This window comes from Ailuropoda melanoleuca, chromosome 4 (assembly GCF_002007445.2).
Source record: "Ailuropoda melanoleuca isolate Jingjing chromosome 4, ASM200744v2, whole genome shotgun sequence".
Classification (NCBI taxonomy): domain Eukaryota; kingdom Metazoa; phylum Chordata; class Mammalia; order Carnivora; family Ursidae; genus Ailuropoda; species Ailuropoda melanoleuca.
In genome coordinates this window covers 21,032,863-21,044,691 of record NC_048221.1, presented here as the reverse complement: position 1 = coordinate 21,044,691, position 11,829 = coordinate 21,032,863, and the positions used below count along the sequence as shown (strand labels likewise).

At 45.4% G+C, this 11,829-nt stretch overlaps 1 protein-coding gene across 2 annotated transcripts in view; it reads left to right on the top strand.

The window, feature by feature from the left end:
* The first annotated feature begins 508 nt into the window (after nt 1–508).
* Nucleotides 509–11,829, top strand: part of RFT1 (RFT1 homolog) — a 47,490-nt gene continuing 36,169 nt past the window's right edge. For both annotated transcript variants that reach the window (XM_034658468.1, XM_011224614.3), the window contains exons 1-5: nt 509–633; nt 5,007–5,092; nt 7,357–7,473; nt 8,594–8,783; nt 9,356–9,457. In XM_034658468.1, the coding sequence (XP_034514359.1) occupies nt 571–633; nt 5,007–5,092; nt 7,357–7,473; nt 8,594–8,783; nt 9,356–9,457 (558 nt within the window). In that variant the 5' untranslated portion in view covers nt 509–570. The remainder of the gene's footprint in view (nt 634–5,006; nt 5,093–7,356; nt 7,474–8,593; nt 8,784–9,355; nt 9,458–11,829) is intronic.

Here is an 11,829-nt window from a genome sequence, read left to right as displayed (position 1 = left end):
GGAACAAGTTGTGCAGATTCACCTCACATCTTCAGGTCTCATCTTACTCATCTGACAACAGGGCCCAATTCTCAGCTCTTTAGGAAGGACTACACAGAACCACACACGTGAAAATGCTGATTTAACTTCCAGTCCTTCTGTCCTTTCTGTGTAAAATGCTGACCAATCCCGTCCTGCCTAATTCCGGGGACTGTGGCGCAACTTTCTAAACCAAGGCCAAACGGCAAGAATCTTACGAACGACGCCGGAGAAATGAGTGTCTCTTGGTTGGTAGGCTGAGAGCCTCAGGGAAGGGGCTTTGGCTACTTTACCACCTTCTCTTAACCTATTTGGGAGGGAGAAGGGCAGGGACAGAGGACTCACAAGCTCAACCCAAACGAGAGACGAGATGCGGCGCGGGCACACTGACGTCACTCAAGCCGGCCACTTAAAGGACCAGAACCTCTCGTGCTCCGCCTCCGCTGCCCCAAGATCACCAATCAGAGGGCGAGCCTCTCCGTGACGCTCTCTCCTTGCGACGAGGCTGCTTGGCGGTGCGTTTCCCGGTGACCGAACCCGGGCGCCGAAGCTATGGGCAGCCGGGAGGTGCTGGGTCAAGCGGCCCGCCTGGCCTCCTCGGGTCTGCTCCTGCAGGTACTCTCTGCCCGGCCGGCCCCAGCCCGACCTGCAGCCGGAATGCACGGGGAGGCGGACCTGGGGCCCTTGAGTGCGCGCCCCGGGGCACTCCGAGTCCCAGCGTGGACCCCACTTATAGAGGGGTTGGACAGGAGGCGGTGGCGGCGGCGAAGGGGCGCCTGGGCCTGGAGTGCAGAGCTTTGGCTGGGAGGCTGCAAACAAGTCACTTTTCGTTCTGAGCGTTGTATTTCCCATATGGTAGTAGGTGTCGGGTCAGGTGGCAGGGGTGCCTTTGGTGCTCTAGAATCTGATGCTTTCAAGGGAAGGAGTTCACTTTCTCCGTGCCCCATCGCTGACCCTCAAACACCGTTTTCAAACGCTCTGACTCCCACTGAGTTCAGAGAGACAGTATGGCATAACTAAGAAAAAGATACCTAGGTGTAGGAATCCTGGTTCTGCCTTATGCTTGGTGTATGACCCAAGACAGAGGACTTATGCTAAGCCTCAGCTCCTCATCGGAAAATTGGGGTCATAAGAGTATCTAGCTCATAAAGTTCCTATGAGGCTTGACTGGAGTCATTCAGATAATTGTACTTAATGCTGTACCTGACTCTTTGTATGCACTTAGTAAACATTGGCTGCATTTTCCTTCTGGCTATGTGACCTTGGATAAGTCACTTCCCCTTCTTGGCCCTAATTTTCATCATCTGTCAGATAAGGTACATGCCAACTGGTCCAAATGGTCTCTAAATACTGTTTTAACCCCAGGAGCTGGTCATTCTAAGTCAAGAGGCTCAATTTTTCTGTGTTGCACTCTTGAACCATTCAGCCCTTACTCAGAGGAGTCCTGAATCCACCCTCCCCCTTATTTTACAGGCAGCGTTTCACTTGGATATTACAAGAGACGACGGGCACACTTAAGGTCGTTTAGTCCTCGTTACTTGGCAGATCCCTGGCCTTGTGAAAAATCGCTTTACTTTGAGCATCAGTTTTCCTCATCTTAAATGAGAACAATAATGCAACCTCACAGGGTCATTAGCAAGATTAGATGGCAGGACTGTTAAGTGCCTGGCTCATTATAAGTACTTAGTAAATGTTAGGTATTTTTATTATGGTAATAAGGATTTTTAAGATGGTCATTATAGAGATGAAATGATATAATCACATAAAGCACGTAGAAGAGTTCCTTGCACAAGACACGTGCTTAATAAACATTCACCTAACCCTAAAGTAGGTGAACCCTGAGTTTACCAAGTTTTTTTTCTTCTATTCCACAACGGAAATAACTGAGTTCAGTGCTTTATCCACAGTGCTGATTGTTCAGGCTTTGATGATACCACCCATGATGGGTGGCTTCATAAAAAAAAACAGACCACATCTAAGCAGAAAATACAATGGACCAGGAGTCAGGTGGCCTACCTGTAAAGTGAAGCTGGGTCATATGATCGTTGTGTGACATTGGGCAAATGTCTTTGCTCTGAGTCTTAACTTGCTTCCTGTGCATTTACCAAGTTGCTTTGAAGGGTCAAATGATTAACAGTTGTGAAAGACCTTTTTTTAAACTGCAAAGCCCTTGAGGGAGGTGGGTGGGGGATGGGCTAGATGGGTGATAGGTATTAAAGAGAGCCCCTGTGATGAGCACCAGGTGTTGTGTGTACGGGATGAATCACTGAATTCTACTCCAGAAACCAATATTGCACTGTGTTAACTACGATTTTAAAAAAACCCACAATGTATATATGATGCATGTAATAAATCCCTCATTTTTAATATAAGAAAATAAACTCTAAAGTCCTTTACAAAGTTACATGAAGATTGTGTTGCTAATAAGGGCCACTATGTGGAGCAAATACTGCCTAGCATGAGCACCTTCAGAGCTTCATTAACTCAACCCTTTCTTCAAACCAATTAGGAGATAGAGATATAGCCTGAGACATTTTCTTAGACAATGATAACTTTGACTTTTATTTTATTTATTTATTTATTTTAAAGATTTTATTTACTTATTTGACAGAGAGAGACACAGCCAGGGAGAAAGGGAACACAAGCGGGGGGAGTGGGAGAGAAAGAAGCAGTCTCCCAGCAGAGCAGGGAGCCCGATGTGGGGCTTGATCCCAGGACCCTGGGACCATGCCCTGGGCCGAAGGCAGACACTTAATGACTGAGCCACCCAGGCACCCCTAACTTTGACTTTTAAGTTAGCATAAATGTGTGCGTCATTTGAAAACTGTAGCCATAATCTAGGCTTCCTGAGTGTTTTAATCCCTGTATGTTTAATCTTGTATGCGTTATCGAATTACAATGCAGACAATTGAGGTAGCTTTGCAATTAAGTTGTATTCTGCAATAATTCGAGAGCTTATTCTCTGTCTTAATTCTGAGCTGGTCATCATGAAAGTATTAATGTCTTTCATTTGTATGTATTTTTCAAAAAATGCTTTCACCTTCACGATCTTGTTTGATCCTTGTTACTAACCCTATGAGATAGGTAGCCTCGCCTCACAGGAGGAAATTGAGACTCATAGCTATGAGTTAGGAGATGATGGGTTTAACAGCTAAAGGATAATTTGAGACTCTGAGCCGAGTGCTTTTTCCATTCAGGGCTCCATGAAATGGCTTTGAACGTCTAAGATTGAGCCAAGAATTTGGTATATATGTATCTGCATGTTTCCAAGGAGAGCTACAGAGCTTTCAGCAGACTCCCAAAAGTCCACCTTTGACTCCATAAAGGTTAAGATGGTGATGTCTTGGCTTTGGAGACTTTGTTGCTCTGTGACACTCTAGGGTTACAGACACGGACAGTGTTAACACTGTACTGTCTGTTTTTGGTCATACCTTTTACCAGAGATTTTCAAGCCGTCATGGCCCATTGGCATATTTTGATTGAATCTTTCAAATTTCAGCTGTTGAGGGGTGTCTGGGAGGCTCAGTCAGTTAAGCGTCCAACTCTTGATTTTGGCTCAAGTCATGATCTCAGGGTTGTGAGATCGAGCCCCGTGTCCGGCTCCACGCTGGGTGTGGAACCTGCTTAAGATTTTAAGATTCTCTCTGTCCCTCTCCCTCTGCTCCCTTCTCTTTCCCTCACCCCCACACAAGGGCGTGTGTGCTCTCTCTCAAAAAAACGACCAAATTGCAGCTGTTCACAGGTAACTCTGAGAGTCATTTGTCATTTGCTGTGGAGCGCACTTGAGTTACCAGGTAGCCGTGCTACCTGGAAGCAGAGGGGGGGCTGAGGTTTGCACCTGGTCAACGTCCCCCTTTAGCATCCCCACTTAGCACCCTGTTCTTCTCTGTATCCTGGAAGAATTCTTTGCTCAGATAGTTTTCTTGAATTGACAGGTTTGAAATCTTGGGATATATCCCCTTCGAATGGCAATAGCTGGACTCTGTCTCCCTTTCCCCATTTTTTTTTTAAGATTTATTTTATTTATTTGACAGAGAGAGAGACAGCCAGCGAGAGAGGGAACACAAGCAGGGGGAGTGGGAGAGGAAGAAGCAGGCTCCCAGCAGAAGAGCCTGACATGGGGCTCGGGGCTCGATCCCAGAACTCCGGGATCACGCCCTGAGCTGAAGGCAGATGCTTAATGACTGAGCCACCCAGGTGCCCCTCCCTTTCCCCATTTTATATTATCTTATTGTTTGCAGTTATCATTTACTGCAAGTTACTTCACTGTGTGTCAATGGTACTCAAAAATTGTTTTAAGGATTTTATTTTTAAGTTATCTCTATACCCAGCTTGGGGCTCAAATTCATAACCCCAAGATCAAGAGTCACATGCCCTACTGACTGAGCCAGCCAGGCGCCCCTGTACTCAAATTAAAAAAGTTTTTTTTTTCAACTCCCCTCAGGAAAGTGGCAAATATGTAGTAAATAAATACAGCCTTTTTTCTTTTCTAATTGAAAAAACAAGTTCAAAGAGATTAAATGTTATTATCAGAATCCCCAGATATTACTAGGCAGAGAAGAAAGAGAAATTAGACCCTGGGATTCCTAGAGATTCTGCCATACCCTGTGGGCTCTCACTTGCTAAGTGTGTGCTATTTCTAAACAGGTTGGAGGGAGGGCCAATGTAAAGCACTAACTAGAATTTTCTTCTTCTGGAGTGCTTAACTTTGAACCCGAAGAAATTCACCGAATATGTCAGGGCCTCCCTCCTATCAAGAAATTAGCCTTCCAAGTGCCTTTGTGGGTTCTTTGACCATCGCACAGGAGTGCCAAGGGACCCCAAGGAATGAAATTTCAGAAGAAATGCAGACGGGTGGCATGTTTTTGAGAGGGCAAAGCTGCCGTATGTCAGTATGTTATTAGGAAGACCAGCCACATTGTTTTCGTTTCACAAATAAATATTCCCAACATAATTCACTCTCATGTAATTTTCCTCTTTTTCTGTAGGTGTTGTTTCGATTGATCACCTTTGTCTTGAATGCATTTATTCTTCGCTTCCTGTCAAAGGAAATCGTTGGCATAGTGAATGTAAGGTAAGAAGGGATGTGCCCTGGCATTGCCCACAACTCACATCCCTAGTCAGGGCACCTGTGTGTCAGCCTCGGGTTTTAGAAGCCTGGACCTTTCCCAGAAGCAGAGTGTTTTAGCCGGGGGCTGAGAAGAGCACGCCGGGGCAGGGGAATGAGCTCGCGATGTTGCTTTTAATGGCCCCACGGAGTGTCTTCCATTAGCGGCCTCCAAATGCACATTTCTCTGCCAGCTGTTTCGGTTTGCCTACTCTGAGAACCCAGGAGAGGAGTGGGAGTAATTCCTTGCAAACCCTGTGTCAGGTATAACCCTGTGTTCTTGTCCTGCTGACAGCGAAGGAAGCAGGGGTTCTGCAGTACGTGAGGGTGTGCTTCATAATCGCAGGGCTGGAGCTGGCTGCCTTCCCCCCTCGGTGAATTTTATAATTGGAAAATGGTAGTTAGGGTGAGAGCTGGAGTCCTTGTCATGAGTCCCTCGGCGGCTCTTAGAAAGCTGCCTTGCTTTGTCTTTTAGGCTCCATTTTGTTTCTTCTGCTCTTCTTTCTGTTCAAGGGCACCCACACGTATTCTGTATTCACAAATGACACAAAGGTATATGAAGTGATGGGAGTGCTCAGAATAGCTCAGCTTTCAGGTGGATCTTCACGTCCTGTTAAACAAGACAGTGTGTTCCAGACAGCATTTCACATCGAATACCCACCAGACATATGCTCTGGGCTCTGTTCTCAGAGCTTGGAGAAGGTTCTCAAACTTTGACGGGCAAAGGAATCATCTGGGGAGTTTTGCACTAGGTGGGACTGAGGAGGGGCCCAGGAATCAGTATTTTGACAAGCTCCTCAGGTAATTTTAAAGTAGGGACCATACTTTAAGAAATACTGTTTTTTGTTTTTTTGTTTTTTTTTTAAAGATTTTATTTATTTATTTGACAGAGATAGAGACAGCTAGTGAGAGAGGGAACACAAGCAGGGGAGTGGGAGAGGAGGAAGCAGGCTCATAGCGGAGGAGCCTGATGTGGGGCCTCGATCCCATAATGCCGGGATCACGCCCTGAGCCGAAGGCAGACGCTTAACCGCTGTGCCACCCAGGCGCCCCAAGAAATACTGTTTTAAAAGCGGGAGGAGGGGTGCCTGGCTGCTCAGTGGGTGGAGCACGTGACTCTTGATCTTGGGGCTGTGAGTTTGAGCCCTATGTGGGCTGTAGAGATTACTTAAAAATAAAATCTTCAAAACAATTTTTAAAAAGGGGGCACCTCAGTCAGTTAAGGGTCTGCCTTCAGCTCAGGTCATGGTCCTGGGGTCCTGGGATAGAGCCCCATGTGGGGCTCCCTGCTCAGCAGAAAGTCTGTTTCTCCCTCCGCCCCCTCCCCCTGCTTGTCTCTCTCTTTTTGTCTCTCAAATAAATAAATAAAATCTTCAAAAAAATTTTTTTTAAAGCAGGAAGGAAGAGGACCAAATCTTCTCTTAGGTGCTCAGATTTAAAAACAGTTTGGGCCTCTTGCCATCTGTTCTCCTCCAGATTGGCAGGTCTCTGCTTTGACAACCATGGTCTGGCCTGCCCCCTACTTAACATATGGTTCAGTCTCCTCATTGGCAGTGGCAGACGGAAGCACTGGGTAGCAGCATGATCCTTGGACAACCTCAGACAGACCTTAGCCCTGGGCTGTCCCCACTCTGGCTTCATCAGCCACAGCCTGTTGATGAGGGAAAACCACAGCTACCGCTCACCCAGGTGCAGGAGGGTCCACGTAGCTACCGGCCACCCCGGAAGTATGCAGACAAGCCTTGCTGACCTGGGTTGCAGTGACCTCTGTAACAAGTCTGTTGCCTGTCCTGAGATGCTTTTGGCCAGAGCTTCCACTCAGTAGAGCCTCAGCTTCTCTTACAAGAACTGATGGGTCACCAGTCTCAGGGTGACCAAGAGGTCCCCTTGCTGTGTGCAGTCATATCTTGTCCTTTTCTCCTCCTTATGGTCAGAGCCACACCTCTGCCTCCAGCTGTGAAGCATTAGATTTGGGGGGCCACTGTGGCAGTGTCTGTCCTGGCATAATGCTCTGTGGGCACACTCTCAGGTGTCCCTTGTTCAGTTCCTAACTCTGTCGTTCACATGGATCAGATTAGTACGGGGCTCTGTAGGAACTCACGGCCCTTCACATCACCACCAGTGATTTATGCCCCAAGACTTTGTTTTCCTGTCACTGGCAAAATCTCAGAAATTCTCTCCATGAAAGAAAAAAACTAGAGTCATTATTGATGTCTGTTTTTCCTTTACAGGCTAACACTGCTGTACTCGACCACCATCTTCCTGGCCAGAGAGGCCTTCCGTAGAGCGTGTCTGAGTGGGAGCCCCCAGCGAGACTGGAGCCAGACCTTCAACCTCTTGTGGCTAACGTGAGTTGTGCTCCGGCAGGAGACAGTGCGAAAGCAAGTGCCCTAAGTCTTATAGGTGAAACAGCAACCCTTGCCCCAAGCTGAATTGTCTCCAGCTTTGGTTTCATGGGGGGCTTCTGGGGACTGGGTATGGGACAGGAGGGAGAGGGCGTCCATGTGGAAGGAGTTTGTTGGCTGTTTTCTCTGTGGACGGCCAAGAGCTCCGAGTGGGGGTTTCAGGCCGGGTTTCTAGCCCTGTGTCTACCCTCTTGGGAAATTGTTTCTGCCATTCCTGATGCCCATTCTGGGCCCCAATGGGCCTGGGCCATCTTCTTTATTCCTAATCTTTCCCCCTGTAGTCTTTTCTGAGCTTTTAACAACCACTTAGTATTTTTTGAAAGCCTTTTAGGGCTTTCATTATATCTTTCTTCAATTTTGTTAGGTTGATTTGAGTTCTGAGCCTTTTAGAATATTCTTGAAGGCCAAGTACATCAGCTAAAATTTGTAATGGCTCTTCTGCAGTTAGATCCCTGCAGGGAGGGCTGGTGCTTGAGGTTTTTTTCTCAGTGCTGCCTTACATAACTCCTTCTTGCCTCATGGAAATGACTGTCATGAGGCTGGTAGGTGTTCATTTTATTTGAGTTAACTACTCAGTCATATTGAAGTGCTCTGTGGTGCACATGCAAAGGGACATAGTGCACTGGACTGTTGCTTATTTGGGTGCAAGAACCAACTGGATACCATCTTTAAGTCATTTGAGGTGCAGACAACAGGCATGTACTTTCCAGCAATTTTGCTTATCTCGTCAGCTTAACACAGTGGATAGGAGTGTAGGGTTTGGCGTTAGATGGGGATCGGGTCCTGCTTCTGCTCTTGACTAGCTGTCCATGACCTTGGCCAGATTTTCCAATGTTTGTCATCAGTCTTAGTTCCTCATCACTTAAATGGGGATAATGACAGGATCATTGTGAGGTGTCCAAGAGGTAAAGGGGGTAGATCCGAGTGTCTGGTGTGTAGGAAGTGCCTTAATAAGTGGTAGCTGTTTTTATGATTATATTTCCTTTCTGTTCACTGCTACTATTTTAATATATATTTATTTTTATATCTAGCATATTAAAAAACATTTTTTTCCCTTTTCTAGAGTCCCGCTGGGTGTGTTTTGGTCCTTGCTCCTGGGCTGGGTGTGGTTACAGTTGCTTGAAGTGCCTGACCCTAATGTCGTCCCCCACTATGGAACTGGAGTGGTGTTGTTTGGCCTTTCAGCCGTGGTAGAGCTTCTGGGAGAGCCCTTCTGGGTCTTGGCACAAGTGCAGATGTTTGTCAAACTCAAGGTCAGTGTGCCTTCTGCTTTGATGAAAAATGTGAAGAATAAGGGAAAGAGTGGTTTCTTAGAAATGTTTTCTAGGAGTGAATGATTTTTTTCAGATTTGCATCTAAAAAGATATTTGGAAAAAGGTAACATGATTGGTCTAGTTCATTCCCTTGAAATTTGGCAGATGGGTTGGGCGTAAGTTTACCTCTGCTGTACTATTAATGAATAATAGGTTTACTAATAGACAAGTTATTAATCTAGATAAGAATGTAAGGGCTGTAAAGATTTTTCAGATTTTTCTAGTGATTCTCTTTTTAATTGTATACTAATATTAACTTTTCATCTTTCAAAATATATAATTTGATATGTACAAAAGAATATATAGCATATGTATGAATCTTAAAACAGGATAGTATATTGAAGATCCATGAACTTACCGTCCAGCCCAACTAGAACATTATTGGTGCTGGGTCTAACCCTATGCCCAATCCTCGCTGCCAGGGTAACCACTATCCCAGTTTCCTATTCGTCATTCCTGTGCATCTTTAGTTTTTAATAACGTAAAGTGCACCCTTTACCATGTTTCTGCAGGTGATTGCCGAGAGCCTGTCCGTCATCCTCAAGAGTGTCCTGACAGCTTTTCTTGTGCTGTGGTTGCCTCACTGGGGGCTATACATTTTCTCTTTGGCCCAGGTAGGAGTTACGGCTTTTCACTTTTGTTTAATCGATGTTTCTCCATTTGATTTTTTTCTTCTTGTTCCCATTACTATGTGGTTTACATTTGCAGTACTCATGCATGTGAGGCAGGCTAGAAGCTCTAGAAATATATTCTTGATAGCGCTTGTCCTTTGGCTGTCCATCCTGTTCCACGTCCGCAGGGGCCTGGCGAGGACCCCACACTAGGCCTTGCTGTCAAACATAACGACTCCTTTAGATGTTCTGTGGGCAAGCCCATACCAAACTCATCTTTGATTGTCTTACTGTCTAATGGAGGAGGGAAAAAAGCAGTAAGGGGGTAGGGTGGGAATCGAATTGTATGTGTGCGATTTTCCCTGGATTTCAATCAGGTGTTTTCAGAATAGGAGGAAACTCTGCCAAGTCTGTTTGGAACTTGCACTGCAATCTCACACAATGCAGAGGCACAGGAACCAAGTCCTGGCAGGCACGCTCTCACTTCCGGCAGGTCTGGCCTCGTTGCCATCCCACGTTCTAGTTCTAGTTCATATCCCTAGCTCCAATGAGAGTACTACTAGAGTACAGTGCTCATTTTAAAAATGAAACCTAAGATCACATAGTTACTGGAACAGCTTATAGTACGAAGCAGTTTGTTATTTTTCTTAATGTATACAAATGTAAGTTAAAAGTTTTAGTAGCGATTTATGTGAAAGTCTTTCCCATGTCCTGAGCAAAAACTACAAGTATTTTTGTGAAACACAGAAAAAGTAGATTTCAAATCAATATTATAAGAATGAGAAGTGCCTCCTAAAAGCAGTTTGCAAATAGTTGTGTATCTTAGAGGAGTTATTTGTGATAATTTTTGCCATGTTTTATTAGATCTGGAACTACAGTTCTCCGCATTCATCATGTTTTTGATACACTCTCCGTAATAGGATGGGAGGCCTTGGAGATGCCCAGTTATCGGTTGACTCCTTTGGGAAGGACACTTGGCATTATGACTCTGATGCTCCCACCCAGGATACATCCTGGGTCAGCAAGGCCCATTCTGAGTTTATTTGCTTTCTTTTTTTTTTTTTTTTTAAGATTTTATTTTATTTATTTGACAGAGACAGAGACAGCCAGTGAGAGAGGGAACACAAGCAGGGGGAATGGGAGAGGAAGAAGCAGGCTCCTAGCAGAGGAGCCTGATGTGGGGCTTGATCCCAGAACTCCGGGATCACGCCCTGAGCCACAGGCAGATGCTTAACGACTGAGCCACCCAGGCGCCCCTGAGTTTATTTGCTTTCTTATGAAAGACTTCAGAGAGCTCTTCTCTGGTACATTCTTTGTCAGTGTCTGTGTGAGAGGTCTAAGAGCAACAGCACCTCATATCAGCAGGTGATCCCCACCAGGGCTCTGGGATTCCCCTTTGTCCAACCCACCTCCAGGTTCCTCCTTACACAGCCCCTTACCACATGACATCATATATCAAATAAAGGGGTTACTCTAGAATATATAAAAAATTCTTACAATTCAAGAACAAAAAGACAGAGTACCCAAAAAGGGGGCAAAGGACCTCAGTAAACATCTCTCCAAAGAAGATATCCAAACAAATAGCCAATAAGCACATGAAAAGATGCTCCATTATCATCCATTATTAGACCAATGTAAATCAAAACCACAATGAGATACTGCTTTACACCTGTTAGGATGGCTGTTATCAAAAAAACCCAGAAAATAACAAGTGTTGACATGGATGAGCAGAAATTGGAGCTCTCACACGTCACTGGTGGGAATGTAACATGGTGCGGCCACTGTGGAAAAGAGTTTGGCAGTTCCTCGAAAAGTTAAATATAGAACTGACGTATGCCCAGCAATTCTGCGCCTAGGCATATACCCAGAAGATTGAAAATGTGTTCAAACAACTTGTATACAGATGTTCACAACAACACTATTCACCACAGCCAAAAGGTGGAAACAAGCCAGATGTCCATCACCTGATGAATGGGATGAACAAAATGTGGCATATGTGTGCAGCGGAATATTACTCAGCCATGACAATGATAGCTGCCATGGCACGATGAACTCGGAAACCATTATGCTAAGTGGGCGAAGCCAGACACAAAAGGCCACCAAATGCATGATTCCATTAATATGCTGTGTCCAGAAGAGGCAAGTCCGTAGAGACAAAGCTGGGTTTGATTGCCAGGGTGTGGAGGAGCGGAGAGTGACTGTTTAATGGACGCAGAATTTCCTTTTGGAGTGATGGAAGTGTTCTGGAATGAAATAACGGCGGTGGTTGTACAACAATGTGAATGTACTAAAAGCCACTGAGTTGTATGTTTTAAAATGGTTAAAATGCTCAGTGTTATGTGAATTTTTCTTCCATAAAAAGGGGGAAGGATCAC